This window comes from Oryctolagus cuniculus, chromosome 14 (genome assembly GCF_051225735.1).
Source record: "Oryctolagus cuniculus isolate XC-2025 breed Fujian yellow rabbit chromosome 14, ASM5122573v1, whole genome shotgun sequence".
Lineage (NCBI taxonomy): Eukaryota > Metazoa > Chordata > Mammalia > Lagomorpha > Leporidae > Oryctolagus > Oryctolagus cuniculus.
The window spans coordinates 2870224-2886383 of record NC_142880.1 but is presented as its reverse complement, the minus strand read 5'-3'; the positions used below and the strand labels follow the sequence as shown (position 1 = coordinate 2886383).

At 49.5% G+C, this 16160-nt stretch overlaps 1 protein-coding gene across 1 annotated transcript in view; it reads left to right on the top strand.

Annotated features, from left to right (window-relative positions):
- The window catches only part of DMGDH (dimethylglycine dehydrogenase), a 62372-nt gene that overhangs the window by 39268 nt on the left and 6944 nt on the right, over positions 1 to 16160 (top strand). Inside the window, exon 14 of the mRNA XM_070056319.2 lies at positions 217 to 276. Within this exon, the coding sequence (XP_069912420.2) occupies positions 217 to 276 (60 nt within the window). The remainder of the gene's footprint in view (positions 1 to 216; positions 277 to 16160) is intronic.

Here is a 16160-nt window from a genome sequence, read left to right as displayed (position 1 = left end):
GGCCATGGAAACGAACAGTTGCAGCTTCTATATTAACCACGTCTGCATGACGGTGTTTGTGGAAGGCTGCACTTGAATGTTGGGTGAAAAAAGTGTCTTAGAGACCAGAATCTTCCAGAATCTGTTCAGGAGTCGCACTGTTCTCTGTCCTCAAAGACATCGGATGGAAGTGAGGCTGTGAGATGCTTCGCACCCACATGTGTGTTTTCCTTTCAGATGAACTGCGATACCAATCCCTTGGAAGCTGGCCTGGAACCTTTTGTCAAGCTGGATAAGGTCTGTTTGCACTCCGGAGGGTGCTGTTTCATGACAAAGCCGTACGTTAAAATTTAGCCACAGGTGATCGTGGGAGAAATGGGTGATCGTGGGAGAAATGAAGTGAGCAGAAAGAGACTAAGCATTGCTCGGTTGCTCCTTATTGTTGTTTTGTCAAAATCTGAGTGGCTCAAACTATTGGAGTGTGCTTACAGGTTTCAGTTGGCAGAATCGGGCTTATTTAAGGGCTACCTCTAAGCTCCAGGGTGAAGATTTGCAAGGACAGATAATAACCAGATTTCAGCAGGAATTGTGGGGCTGCACCGTGGAGTCCCACCCTCCCCCGCGCTCACTGGAGGCTCACGGCACAAGGCTGCTCACTCAGCAGATCCAGCTGCGGGGTAGCGTCTTTGTGCGTAAACTATGACTTCTGTGTCGAAGCAAAGCGTGCATTTGCAATGCCTTCAGCAGCAGGTGGTGTCAGCCAAGAAGCCAGGACAGCACGGCCCAAAGAATCACGACCGATACCAGTGTCTGTCCCGGGGAGCCCCTGCAGCTGTGGTTCGCACAGCGTGGTCCTCAGACCAGCAGCACTGGCATCAGCAGGCAGCCTGTGAGAAGTGCAGACCCTCAGGTCCCGCGCAGACTGCTCCGCCGGCCATGAGTTAGGCTGGGAGTCGGGCCGGGAGTCGGGCCGTGAAGTGTGCATTTGAAGGAGCTCTGAAGTGTGCGTTTGAAGGAACTCTCGGGGGCTCCTCACACCCCTGTGGTCTGAGGGTTACCAACCCACATGGGGCCGAGTTGTTACAACCCCCTCGTTTCTCCAGTGCCTACAGTGCCTACAGATCTAAAGGAGGTGATCCAGGTTGGGAAAGAACTTTCCTCCCCTTATTTTACTGTGTTTTAAAAAACATTTGCCACATTCACCTCAAATACAGACATTACATACATTCACCGATTTGCTGTTTTTTCTTGAAATCATCCATGTTAATATCAGAGTGAAGGACTCGTGACAACGATCATTACTTGGGGAAAGAAGGGTAAATCATCATTCGCGCGATATGGTTTGGTGAAGCAATATTTGTAATTGTATGCCGAAGGACAGGACATCCTCACAGTTTTTGTCCTCTCTCTCTAGATCAGCTTCTAAGGGGAAACCTGTGAGGTTTGTCTTTGTGGGTCTGGATTGTTTCGCGTAGCATAATGATCTCCAGTTCCACTATGAAAGGACTTAGCAGAGGTGCGGTTCGTGGTAGCCACTGCCGCGTGGGGTGCTTGCCAGGATTCTAGAACAGACGGCCCTTTCCTGGTGCGTAGGAGCTAAAGGCGATTTCCTACCCTATGGGATTCCGGAACACACGCTCGTGAATCAGGCTAAGGAAACTCTCTGCTGCTGCTGCGTCTGTCCCAGATCCTGAACTGAACTATCAGCATAACCGTGCATGTTTGTAGTGTTGGATGGCGGCAGGAAGAGCCTCCTTGAGGGCTTTAAAGGGAGCGTCTTTCTGTGCGTTCTCTCCCACGGCTTTTGTTTGTAGGGTGTGCCATTGGCCTCTGGACCAGAGGAAGCAGGTGCCTGGGGCTTGTGCAGACCGAGCAGCTGACTGCTCCTACTGACAAAACGAGTCTTGGCTTAGCCGTTAACATAAGGAGAAAGGGGCCGGCCCGCAAAGTCCTGCAGTTCCATTTGGGGTTGATGTTTGGCTATTGTTGTCTGGGGCTCAGGCAGGGATCGACGACCTCTTCATATTGCATTTGGAATCCAAAGAACTCTGTCAGCAGGAGTGGCTGATGTATTTATGAGTGCTCTCAGATGATATGGCTCAGAGTGGAGTTGGTTTGACAGTAGACACCAAGCTTGGTTTATGGCACGATTTTATGATTTCTAAGTTGTTGGTCCTCAGCCAGGTGCCATGGAGCTCATCGCTGGTGAGTTAGCGGTGAAAGTCCCGGCAGTCCCAGGACCTGGCCCTCAGTGAACAAAGTCAATGATGTTGGTTCAGGCGATTGGTCGGCTTCAACGTCATTGTCAGGAAAGAGGAAACAGAGCCGGAAGCCACAGCCAGACTAGGTTTATCCAGAACAAAGCCTGGGAGGGGCCCACTCCAGGGAACACACGGCAGAGAGAGAGAAAGAGAGAGAGAGAGAGAGAGAGAGAGAGAGCGAGAGCACCTTCCCTTACAGACTAGCGGTTTATAGAATACAGAGTGGCAGGGAGGGGCTTGGGGATCTGAGTTAAAGCTGGGATGCCGAGACAGAGGGAGGCTTGGGCTCTTTCTAAAGGTCCCGTGAGATCCTGGGGTGAGCTGGGAGCCGTCTGGGCTGAGGCGGAGGTGGCGGCGGAGGCAGAGGCGAGGCTGGACTCTGCGGCGGAGCTGCTGAGCTGCAGGGAGAGAGCTTGGGAGGAGTGAGGAGAGCTCAGGCTGAGGCTGGACTCTTCAGATAGTGGTGTGTCCAGCCGTCCAGGCCGCGCAGGGCTGGTCAAGGCAGAGGGGCTGGATTAGCAGGGCAGGGACATGGGGCCTGCTTTGTTATGCAGGTGAGACGTCAGCATGGCTCTAAGGCTTTTTGTCCTTGCGCCATCAGTAATCTTGCTGATGCTTCTTTCTGAGATGAACAGCTTGGATCAATCGCGTTATATCCTATTGATAATTTCACCACTTTATTATGGTTCCGTAGCAGCCTAAGCTCCTGAAAGACTTGTCACCAACTAAGCTGTGTAACTTGGTCGTCCAACTCTTACGCCTGGAAGGAGTTACCCTAACTGCAGAAGCACGTGTTCCCTTTAGAGCCCTGTGGGGGTGCCATGTCCCGGTGTACATAACCTACAGCTGGGAGGCCTTGGAAAAGTAGTGCTGTGCGAGGCTGGAGCTCAGCCACCCTAGGGACACCTGGTCCAGTGCCCAGGAGCCAGCCTGGGTGTTGTGCAGTTGGAGATGGGGCAGGCTTGCCCCAGCCTGCGGCAGCGCCCCCGTGCGGCCGAGCCGTAGACGCAGGAGAGCGCGGGACCGAGCGCCGCCTCAGGTGAGGGCCTCACACGGGCCTCAGGGCTTCCCGCTCCCGGCCGCCTGCTCGCTTGTTCCAGGGGAAGTCACCTGAGGGGAGAAATCGGGGTGTTCTTGCTTTTTATTTTTAGCATGAGGAAGTGGAAGAAGTGCGTTAACTAGGAGTGAGGAAGAGCTGCCCCCTGGAGGCAGCATGGGCGCCCTGGGCAGGTTCTGCCTGGGACTCCGGAAGCGCTGTCCGAGAGGCCCCCAGACCACAGGCCTGAGGGCTCGGCGTCCTCCGGGGGCTGAGGCTGGGGGCTGAGGGACTAGGGCATTTGATGTTTTTTGTTTTGTTTTTTTAGTTACTCATTGAGGTGATTCCAGGAACAGTGGAGAGTGACTGTTGGAGACCAGTGATTTCCAGCTGGCTGTAGTTACTATCCTGAGAATTAAAAAAAAAAAAATCCCGACGCTCTGCCACAGTGGTCCTGCAGTGTGGCCCTCAGCAGCAGCCGCACTCCCGAGAGAACACCAGGTGGTGGGTCTCCTACCAGACCCTCAGGATCCGACGCTGCACGGCGGGGCCTAGCCGTGGGAATCAGGTCCCAGGCAGCTCAGAACACAGTCCCACGTCGACCCAGTCAGATCCACTCTGGGCAGCCGTTCGGATTTCTTTCTTTTTAATCTATTGATCTGAGAGTCAGAGAGCGAGACGGAGATCTTCCATCCACAGTGCAGTCCCCGCGCGACAGCCAAGGCTGGGCTGACCCAGAGCCAGGAGCTCATTGGAGGTCGCCCACGTGGGTGGCAGGGACCATGACCTGCAGCCGTCACTGCTGCCTCCCATGGTCTGCGGGAGTCAGGAGCAGAAGGGAGGATTGAACCCAGGCACCGTGACGGGGACGGGCGCCATGCTTGCCAGGCCACTCGCCCACCCCAGGCGTCTGAAGTTTCATAGATGTTTTCTTTAATGCCCTGAAGCCTGAGAACCCCCGTTTGGGTTCCTTAGCCTCCTAGTAGCTGTGCTCCCGAGTAAGCAGGCAGCCAGGAGACCAGGTGAGGCGCAGTCTGCAGTGCCTGGGAGCTGAGTTAGCGGCTCTGCGGCCTGTTCCGCCCAGGCTGTGGGGGATGAGACTCCACGCTGAGTCTTTGTTTCTTCTTCAGTAGTGGGCAGTAAGTGAATATGTTTTCTGATTTTTTTTTTTTAAGATTTATTTATTTGAGAGACAGGGTGATAGAAGGAAAAAGAGAGAGAGCTCTTCCATCCGCTGATTCACTCCCTAAATGGCTACAATGGCCAGGACAGGGCCAAGCCAAAGCCAGGATCCTGGAACTCCATCTGGGTGCCCCACGGGGGTGGCAGGGACCCAAGCACTTGATCTTCTGCATTCCTGCTGGCCGCATGGAGGGATTCCAGGGCCCTGCTTCCTTCCGCACACCCGCCATGGTCAGCTGTCCTGGCCGGAGCTGTTCTACGAGCCTGTGATGGCTCGCAGCATGTCCCAGCATTCCCTGTGTGGCTGATGCTGTTGGACCTGCTTTCCTGTGCCCCCTTCCTCTCCACCCTCTTCTTCTTCTTTTAAAGATGTATTTACTTGAAAGGCAGAGTTGGGGGGGGGAGAGAGAGAGGTCCTCCATCAGTTTGTTCACTCCACAGATGGCCACAACAACCAGGGCTGGACTAGACAGAAGCTGGGAGCCGGGAGCTCCGTTCAGGTCTCCCATGTGGGTGGCAGGGGCCCAAACACTCAGGCCGTCTTTGCCGCTTTCCCAGGCCATCCACAGGCAGCTGGTTGAGAAGCGGAGCAGCAGGGACTCCAGCTGGCACCCATGTGCCATGTCAGCGTTGCAGGCAACGGCTTCACCTGCTGCACTACAATGCCACCCACCCCTCCCCCTCTCTTCTTTTGTGAAGGATCTGGCCAAATCTCTTACCCATTTTTATCTGACTGTATTATTATTGATAACTTTTAAAGTTTGTGTGTGCTCTGTATCCAAGTCCTTTATCAGGTACTTATCTGAAATGGTGTGAAAGGCAGGGCGGCTGGGCAGGACTAGTGCCGGGGGCCAGGAGCACCATCCAGGTCTCCTACCTGGGTCTGCAGTGTCAGAGCCGGTGCCAGGGACTGAACCCAGGCACTCTGATGTGGGACGCAGGTATCCTAGCCTCTCTGCTAACCCCGCCCTCAACAAATTGAAGTGCTTTTTAAAAGTCCTTATCCTTTTGTTCTTTTATGAGTCCTATGTGTTTTTGGTTCTTATGTAAGAAATCTTCTTACATAAGTCGCTTTGATTTTCTTGTGTGTTTTCTTCTAGAAGTTTTACCGTTGTAAAAATTTGTTAATTTTTCATCTACTGTGAGGTGTGGGTTGAAGGATTTTGATTTCTTCTGTGTGGATGTCCCATTGCTCCCAGCACCCCTTGCTGAAGACCATGCCTTCCACCACCCTGCCTTTACACCTCTGCACAAGTCAGGTGTTCCCACGTTTGTAGGTCTAGTACTGGACCCTGCTGTGTTCTATTGGTTTATTTTCCTTTGTGTTAATACTTCCAGTTTTTTAAAAGATTTATTTATTTTGAAAGTTGAAATTACAGAGAGGGGGGGGAAGGAGGGGAGGGGGAGGGGAGGGGGAGGAAGGGAGGGAGGGAGAGAGAGAGAGAGAAAAGAAATAGAGGTTCTGCTCCCTGGTTCACTCCCCAGATGGCCACAACAGCCAACACTGGGCCAGGCTGAAGCCAGGCGCTTCATCACAGCCTTTGAAGTGGGTTAAAAGGGCCCAAACAGTTGGTCCATCTTCCGTTGCTTTTCCCAGGTCATTACAGGGAGCTGGACTGGAACTGGAGCAGTGCCCATATGGGATGCTGGTGTCACAGGTGGCTACATTACCTGCCAGGCCATAGTGCTGGCCCCGATACCCCCAATCTTGATTACTGTAGTTTAAATAAGGCTGTGATAGCCTTGCAACTGTGCACTTTTTCAGAAAGTTGTTTTGGCTATTCTAGGTCCTTGGGATCTCTGCAGGTTTTACAATCAACTGGTAAACTTATATGAAGCAGCTTGCTGGGGTTTTGGAATGTCATTGTATCCAGAGGTCAATTAATGTCTTCCAACTCATGGACAAGTCATCTCTCTTCATGAAAGTCATCTTTAGTTTCTCTTAGGAAGGTCTGTGGTTTCCAGTCTGTAGATCCTGCACATCTTCTTGCAGAGTTATCCTCAAGTCTTTCTGATTCCAATGCTGCTGTAAATGGTGAATTAAATTTCAGTTTTTAGTTCTTTATTGCTAGGATATGGAAATATGACAGTACTTCAAAAAGCTGGTGGAAAATGAAAATAAAAGACTAGCTTATGTTGGTGTAGAAACGTTGGAATCTGTGCATAGTTTTTTTCATATACACTTTCCACGAACCTTTTGAAGACTGCTTCTACAATTAGTTTCGAAGTCTGAGCTTAAGCTCTGTGGCTGCTATGTCCATTTTGTCATTCCAATGGCTCGTTTTGTAGATTCTGTTAGATTTTCTGAATGACTAGTCACGAGGTGTAAAAGGGAGGATTTTCTTTGTCATTTCTGGTGCCTTTTACTTCCTGTTCTGGCTTCCTGTTCTGGCCAGAGCCTCTGCTGGTGGGCCTCCAGCAGTGCTGGGCAGAAGTGGTCACAGTGACACCCCAGCCAGCTTTGGAAGCTGGGCGGGAACGCTCCGTCTCCGGTGCTTGGCGTGGTGGATGCTGTGGCTTTTTCATAGAGGTTTTTATCCAGTTGAGGACATTTACTTTTTTTTTTTTTTTATTTGAAAGACAGAGTTACAGGGGTGGGGGGAGAGAGAGAGAGAGAGAGAGAGAGAGAGAGAGGCATTCTATTCTGCTGGTTCACTCCCCAAATGACCACAATGGCCAGAGCTGAACTGATCCAAAGCCAGGAGCCAGGAGCTTTCTCCAGGTCTCCCAGGCAGGTGCAGGAGCCCAAGAACTTGGACCATCTTCCACTGCTTTCCCAGGCCATAGCAGAGAGCTGGATTGCAAGAGGAGCAGCTGGGACTCGAACCGGCAGGCTGGGGCTTTAACCCACTGTGCCACAGCGCCGGCTCTGAGGCCATTTACTTCTATTCCTAGTACTAAATTTTTTTTGAAAGATTAAATTACTTATTTCAGAGGCGGAATTACAGACAAAGAGGGAGAGAGAGAGAGAGGTCTTCATCCGCTGGTTCACTTCCCACATGGTTGCAACAGCCAGAGCTGGGCCAGTCTGAAGCCAGGAGTCAGGAGCTTCTTTTGGGTCTCCCTTGTGGGTGCAGGGGCCCAAGCACTTGAGCCACCTTCAGCTGCTTTCCCAAGTGCATTAGTAGAGAGCTGGATCAGAAGAGGAGCAGCCAGGACACAAACTGGTAGCTGTATGGAATGCTGGCACCACAGGCAGAGGCTTAGCCTACTGTGCCACAGCGCTGGCCCCAGTACTAAACATTTTAAAAACAACTTTTTTTTTTTAACTTTTATTTAATGAATATAAATTTCCAAAGTACGATTTATGGATTACAATGGCTTCCCCCACATACCGTCCCTCCCATCCACTACCCTCCCCTTTCCCACTCCCTCTCTCCTTCCATTCACATCAAGATTCATTTTCGATTATCTTAATATACAGAAGATCAGCTTAGTATACATTAAATAAGGATTTCAACAGTTTGCTCCCACACAGAAACATAAAGTGAAAAATAATAGATGATTTTTTTAAATGATGATGAAATCAGATCAGACCTATTGTCATGTTTAATCCCAGTGAGAGTCAAGTTGGGAGTTGATAATTTCTTTCTTTCTTTCTTTTTTTTTTTTTTTTTTACAGAGGATCAGTTTAGTATACATTAAGTAAAGGTTTCAACAGTTTGCACCCCCATAGAAACACAAAGTGAAATATATTGTTTGAGTACTCGTTATAGCATTAAATCTCAATACACAGCACATTAAGGACAGAGATCCTACATGAGGAGTAAGTGCACAGTGACTCCTGTTGTTGACTTTACCAATTGACACTCCTGTCTATGGCATCAGTAATCTCCCTATGCTCCAGTCATGAGTTTCCAAGGCTATGGAAGCCCTCTGAGTTCTCCGATTCTTATCTTGTTTAGACAAGGTCATAGTCAAAGTGGAGGTTCTCTCCTCCCTTCAGAGAAAGGTACCTCCTTCTTTGAAGACCTGTTCTTTCCACTGGGATCTCACTCGCAGAGATCTTTTGCCAGAGTGTCTTGGCTTTCCATGCCTGAAATATTCTCATGGGCTTTTCAGCCAGATCCGAATGCCTTTAGGGCTGATTCTGAGGCCAGAGTGCTATTTAGGACATCTGCCATTCTATGAGTCTGCTGAGTATCTCACTTCCCATGTTGGATCACTCTCCCCTTTATTTATTCTATCGGTTAGTGTTAGCAGGTACTAGACTTGTTTATGTGCTCCCTTTGACTCTTAGTCCTTTCATTATGATCAATTGTGAACTGAAATTGATCACTTGGAATAGTGAGATGGCATTGGTACATGCCACCTTGATGGGATTGAATTGGAATCCCCTGGTATGTTTTTAACTCTACCATTTGGGGCAAGTCAGCTTGAGCATGTCCCAAATTATACATCTCTTCTCTCTCTCATTCCCACTCTTATGTTTAACAGGGATCACATTTCAGTTAATTTTTAACACTTAAGAATAACTGTGTATTAATTACAGAATTAAACCAGTCATATTAAGTAGAACAGACAAAAAAACTACTAAGAGGGATAATGTATTAAGTTGTTCATTAACAGTCAGGGCTATGCTGATCAAGTCACCGTTTCCCATAGTGTCCATTTCACTTCAGGAGGTTTCCTTTTTGGTGTTCAGTCAGTTGTCACCGATCAGGGAGAACATATGATATTTGTCCCTTTGGGATTGGCTTATTTCACTCAGCATGATGTGTTCCAGATTCCTCCATTTTGTTGCAAATGACTGGATTTCGTTGTTTCTTACTGCGGTATAGTATTCTAAAGAGTACATATCCCATAATTTCTTTATCCAGTCTACCGTTGATGGGCATTTAGGTTGGTTCCAGGTCTTAGCTATTGTGAATTGAGCTGCAATAAACATTAGGCTGCAGACCGCTTTTTTGTTTGCCAATTTAAATTCCTTTGGGTAAATTCCAAGGAGTGGGATGGCTGGGTCAAACGGTAGGGTTATCTTCAGGTTTCTGAGGAATCTCCAGACTGACTTCCATAGTGGCTTGACCAGTTTGCATTCCCACCAACAGTGGGTTAGTGTCCCTTTTTCCCCACATCCTCGCCAGCATCTGTTGTTGGTAGATTTCTGCATGTGAGCCATTCTAACCGGGGTGAGGTGAAACCTCATTGTGGTTTTGATTTGCATTTCCCTGATTGCTAGTGACCTTGAACATTTTTTCATGTGCCTGTTGGCCATTTGGATTTCCTCTTTTGAAAAATGTCTATTGAGGTCCTTAGCCCATCTCTTAAGTGGGTTGTTGGTTTTGTTTTTGTGGAGTTTCTTGATCTCTTTGTAGATTCTGGTTATTAACCCTTTATCTGTTGCATAGTTTGCAAATATTTTTTCCCATTCTGTCGGTTGTCTCTTCACTCTCCTGACTGTTTCTTTTGCAGTACAGAAACTTCTCAATTTGATGCAATCCCAATAGTTGATTTTGGCTTTGACTGCCTGTGCCTCCCGGGTCTTTTCCAGAAATTCTTTGCCTGTGCCAATATCTTAAAGGGTTTCTCCAATGTTCTCTAGTAACTTGATGGTGTCAGGTCGTAGATTTAGGTCTTTAATCCATGTTGAGTGGATTTTTGTGTAAGGTGTAAGGTAGGGGTCTTGCTTCATGATTCTGCACGTGGAAATCCAATTTTCCCAGCACCATTTATTGAATAGACTGTCCTTGCTCCAGGAATTAGTTTTAGATCCTTGATCAAATATAAGTTGGCTGTAGATGTTTGGGTTGATTTCTGGTGTTTCAATTCTGTTCCATTGGTCTATCCATCTGTTTCTGTACCAGTACCATGCTGTTTTGATTACAACTGCCCTGTAGTATGTCCTGAAATCTGGTATTGTGATGCCTCCAGCTTTGTTTTTGTTGTACAAGATTGCTTTAGCTATTCGAGGTCTCTTGTGCCTCCATATAAATTTCAGCACCAATTTTTCCAGATCTGAGAAGAAGGTCTTCGGTATCTTGATTGGTATTGCATTGAATTTATAAATTGCTTTTGGGAGAATGGACATTTTGATGATATTGATTCTTCCAATCCATGAGCATGGAAGATTTTTCCATTTCTTGGTATCCTCTTCTATTTCTTTCTTTAAGGTTTTGTAATTTTCATCGTAGAGATCTTTAACGTCCTTGGTTAAGTTTATTCCAAGGTATTTGATTGTTTTTGTGGCTATTGTGAATGGGATTGATCTTAGAAGTTCTTCCTCAGCCATGGCATTGTCTGTGTATACAAAGGCTGTTGATTTTTGTGCATTGATTTTATACCCTGCTACTTTGCCAAACTCTTCTATGAGTTCCAATAGTCTCTTAGTAGAGTTCTTTGGGTCCCCTAAATAAAGAATCATGTCATCTGCAAAGAGGGATAGTTTGAGTTCTTCCTTCCCAATTTGTATCCCTTTAATTTCTTTTTCTTGCCTAATAGCTCTGGCTAGAACCTCCAGAACTATATTGAATAGCAGTGGTGAGAGTGGACATCCCTGTCTGGTACCAGATCTCAGTGGAAATGCTTCCAACTTTTCCCCATTCAATAGGATGTTGGCTGTGGGTTTTTCATAGATTGCTTTGATTGTATTGAGGAATGTTCCTTCCAAACCCAGTTTGCTTAGAGTTTTCATCATGAACGGGTGTTGTATTTTATCAAATGCTTTCTCGGCATCTATTGAGATAATCATATGGTTTTTCTTCTGCAGTCTGTTAATGTGGTGTATCACATTGATTGTCTTACGCACATTAAACCATCCCTGCATACCAGGGATAAATCCCACTTGGTCTGGGTGGATGATCTTTCTGATGTGTTGTTGCATTCTATTGGCGAGAATTTTATTGAGGATTTTTGCATCTATGTTCATCAGGGATATTGGTCTGTAATTCTCTTTCAGTGCTGCATCTTTTTCTGGCTTAGGAATTAAGGTGATGCTGGCTTCATAGAAAGAATTTGGGAGGATTCCCTCTTCTTCGATTGTTCTGAATAGTTTGAGAAGAATTGGAGTTAGTTCTTCTTTAAATGTCTGGTAGAATTCAGCAGTGAATCCATCTGGTCCTGGGCTTTTCTTTGTTGGGAGGGCCTTTATTACTGTTTCAATTTCTGTCTTAGTTATGGGTCTGTTTAGGTTTTCGATGTCTTCCTGGTTCAATTTAGGTAGGTTGCATGTGTCCAGGAATCTATCCATTTCTGATAGGTTTCCCTGTTTGCTGGCATACAAGTCCTTGTAGTAATTTCTGATGATTCTTTTTATTTCTGTGGTGTCTGTTGTTACGTTTCCTTTTTCATCTCTGATTTTATTGATTTGGGTCTTTTCTCTTCTTTTTTTAGTTAGTTGGGCCAACGGGGTGTCAATTTTGTTTATTTTTTCAAAAAACCAGCTCCTCGTTTGGCTGATTTTTTGTAATGTTTTTCTTGATTCAATCCTGTTGATTTCTTCTCTGATTTTAATTATTTCTCTTCTCCTACTAGATTTGGGTCTGGTTTGCTGTAGGTTTTCTAGATCCTTGAGGTGAATTGAAAGCTCATCTATTTGATGCCTTTCCAATTTCTTGATGTAGGCACCTATTGATATAAACTTTCCTCTTAACACTGCTTTTGCTGCGTCCCATAAGTTTTGGTATGTTGTGCTGTTATCCTCATTTACTTCCAGAAAGTTTTTGATTTCTCTTTTGATTTCTTCTATGACCCATTGTTCATTCAGGAGCATGTTGTTCAATCTCCATGTGTTTGCGTATGCTCTAGGGATTCCTGAGTTGCTAATTTCCAACTTCATTCCTTTATGGTCTGAGAAGCTGCATGGTATGATTCTAATTCTTTTGAATTTGCTGAGACTTGCTTTATGGCCTAGTATGTGGTCAATCCTAGAGAAGGTTCCATGTACTGCTGAGAAGAATGTAAAATCTTTAGCTGTAGGATTGAAAGTTCTGTATATATCTGTTAGATCCATTTGGGCTATAGTGTCATTTAAATCTACTGTATCCTTGTTGATCTTCTGTCCTATTGATCTGTCTATTTCTGAGAGTGGAGTATTGAAGTCCCCCAGTACTATTGTATTGGGGTCTAAGTCTCCCTTTAAGTCCGTTAACAAATCTTTTAGATAAACCGGTGCCCTGTAGTTAGGTGCATATACATTGATAATTGTTATATCTTCCTGTTGAATTGATCCCTTAATCATTATGTAGTGTCCCTCTTTGTCTCTCTTAACGGTTTTTGTAGTAAAGTTTATGTTGTCTGATATTAAGATGGCTACGCCCGCTCTTTTTTCATTTCTGTTGGCATGGTATATCTTTTTCCAGCCTTTCACTTTCAGTCTGTATGGATCTTTGTTGGAAAGATGTGTTTCTTGTAAGCAGCAAATAGATGGGTTTTGTTCCTTAACCCAATCAGCCAATCGGTGTCTTTTAACTGGACAGTTAAAAACAACTTTTAAAAGATTTTTAAAACTTTATTTGAGAGCCAGCATGCCAGCTGCCTCCATCTACAGTGCTGGCATTCCATATGAGCACCAGTTTGAGTCCCAGCTGCTCCACTTCTGATCCAGCTCCCTGCTCATGCACCTGGGAAAGCAGCAGAGAGTGGCCCAAGTGCTTGGACCCCTGCACCCATGTGGGAGTCCTGACTGGCATTTTAGCCTCCTGGATTCTGCGTGGCCCAGCCCTAGCTGTTGCGGCCATTCTGAAATGAGCTAGCAGGTAGAAGATCTCTCTCTCTCTCTCCCTCTCTCTGTCTCTCTAATTCTGCTTTGGGTAAAATTGTGAATTTGTCAAAGATAGGGGTAGGCTCCCTGCAATCCCTCTCATCCCTGTCCTGGCACCTGCCCGGAAGCTCTCAATCAGTGGCCCCAGAAGGGCATGTCTCTGAGAGCCTTGGTCACGACTGGCTCCACTGAACACCTTGGGAGGTGACCAGTGGCTCAGCTACGGCCTGGGGCTCTTGAACCCTGGGTTCTTACGCGGTTTGCTGGATTTCCATCTCTGGCTGAGTCAAGGCACTTCCTTTAGAACCCAGATCTGCCGGAAGGAGGCTGTAGTGAAGACGGTTATCCCGCAGGTGCACGCCCTCTGGAAATGCAGCCGCGATGACGGAAGCGCCCCGTCTTTCCAAGCTCGGCTCCAGAGACTTCCTCTGTGCCGCTGCTGCTGCCGTGGGGGCCGCCCCCGCCCCACTGTCCCCTGAGGCTGGCTCGGCCCCACAGCACACCCCTCTCTCAGGGGGTCTGCTTATTTGCATTTCTGCCTCCACGCCTCTTGGTTTAGATGTATAAAACGTTGGGACTTCTCCCCCTAGGGAGTGCACAGAACTGACCAAGTCACGTCACCGAGTGGGCCGCCCTGGCCTGTGTGTTGCGTGTGCCTTGTGCTGCTATCCTTCCGGTCCTCTTTTTCCTCTGCCGTGAGGAAATTTCATGACTGGCTCTGCTGTGGTGTGGGGGAGAGCGGTCACTCTTCCTCAGGGGTCTCCCACACTTCAAGACCAGCTTCTGCCGAGCTCTGTGTAGTCAGTGCCTAACCAGAGGGCAGTACACGGCAGGGCTCAATGGCTTTGTCAGCAACTGCAACAGATTCCTTATAAGGGATTCAGCAAGACCCAAAGCCTTCAAGACGTAAATGAATCTCCAGTGGTAGAAGCCATTCCAGGCCAGGGCAGGGCAGGGCGGGGTCAGGCCTCAGCAAGGCGGTGCCATCCCAGCACGTGCAGTGCGGGCCTCTGGGCTGTTGGGTGGAGACCTGCCTACTGTGGAGGTGAGAACTCTGCTCCTTGTCCACGGCTGTCTGCCGGGGCAGCTCGGTGGCTTTAGCAGGTGCAGCTGCTGCCTGCCTCGCTTAAATCCCAAGTGGGCAGTGGTTCATGTCCCGGCTGCTCCACTCCCATCCAGCTCCCTGCTAAAGGCCTGGGAGGCAGCGGAGGACGGCCCAAGGGCCTGGGTCCCTGGACCCCGGCTCCTGGCTTAAGCCTGGCCCAGCTCTGGTCATTGCAGCCATTTGTGGAGTGAACTGGCACATGGAAGATCTGTTTTTCTCTCTGTAACTTTGATTTTCAAACAAACAAATAAATCTTAAAAACAGAACTAGAAAGCAAGGCGCTCGTGTGGCTGGGTGCTCTGCCCGCACTCGGGTCCTTGAGCACGTTCCCGCCATTCTGAATCTGGGTTTCCTGTGGGTTCCGCCCTCCCCGTGGGACCTGTATTGATGGACAGCGACGCGGCCCTCTGTGCATGCAGGAGATCCTGCTGCGGCATTGTTATTGGTCGTGGATGGCAGGGTCACAGGGGAGGGGCGAGAACAGCGGTGTGGTGCGCTGTGCCAGAGAGGTGGTGTGGGTTCTGCGGGGTTCTACGCGGGTTAGAGTTGAAGTGGCGGCTTCTGTGGACTCCACGCTCGCAGTGAGTGGGGTGGAGTGAGAGGTGCGGGGTGATCGCGCTCCGCCTCATGCTTCCCGCCCAGGCCAGGAACCTCCTCCGCGTGGGCAGCTGGGGCGGCCTGGGCATGAAGGCCTGTGTCCTCGCTGGCCAGCCTGGAGGTGGGCGCCATGCCTGTGTCCCTGGGAGTTGTGTCCCTGTCCCTGGGAGCCGTGTCCCTGTCCCTGAGAGCTGTGTCCCTGTCCCCTGGGAGCTGTGCCCCTGTCCCTGGGAGCCGTGTCCCTGTCCCTGGGGGCTGTGCCCCTGTCCCTGGGAGCCGTGTCCCTGTCCCTGGGAGCCGTGTCCCTGTCCCTAGGAGCTGTGCCCATGTCCCTGGGGGCTGTGCCCGTGTCCCTGGGAGCCATATCCCTGTCCCTGGGGGCTGCATCCCTGTCCCTGGGGGCTGTGCCCATATCCCTGGGAGCCGTGTCCCTGTCCCTGAGGGCTGTGCCCCTGTCCCTGGGAGCCATGTCCCTGTCCCTGGGAGCTGTGCCCCTGACCCTAGGAGCTATGCCCCTGACCCTGGGAGCTGTGTCCCTGTCCCTGGGAGCCGTGTCCCTGTCCCTGGGAGCTGTGTCCCTGACCCTAGGAGCTATGTCCCTGACCCTGGGAGCCGTGTCCCTGTCCCTGGGGGCCGTGCCCCTGTCCCTGGGAGCCGTGTCCCTGTCCCTGGGGGCCGTGCCCCTGTCCCTGGGGGCCGTGTCCCTGTCCCTGGGAGCTGTGCCCCTGTCCCTGGGAGCCGTGTCCTTGTCCCTGGGAGCCGTGCCCCTGTCCCTGGGAGCCGTGTCCCTGTCCCTGGGAGCTGTGCCCCTGTCCCTGGGAGCTGAGTCCGTTTCCTCACAGTTTTCAGAGTGGCAGAGCATTTGTCTAGAAGTGAGAATTGTTTTGAGAACCTCCTTTTTGTTTTGCGCTCTTGTCCAAGCTCACTGGCCAGTGACAGGACCCGTAAGTAGCAGGTGCTCTTGTCCCCTCAGGGTCGGAGACTTGCTGGGCACGTGGGGTGGGGGCGCCTTCCCCTCAGCCCCGTGTGGACGGCAGCCTGGCCTGGGCGCCCTGGCTACTGGGGCCTCTGCCCGGTTTCCCACACTTAGGCCGTGTCTGGCTGAGCCGGAGCCTGGCTCCCTGATGAGGAGTCGTCACCCACCTATGGAGTTTTAGTGATAACCGGGTGCTTTCAGGTTTGATTCCTGCTCCTTTGTAACACGTGCGCGTGGACTCAAGGTTACCCCTGAGCCAATGTCACTGTCAGTCACGTGCGTTGCCTTGGGAAACCCCGGGCTGCAGCCCCCCAGAACGCGCCTCG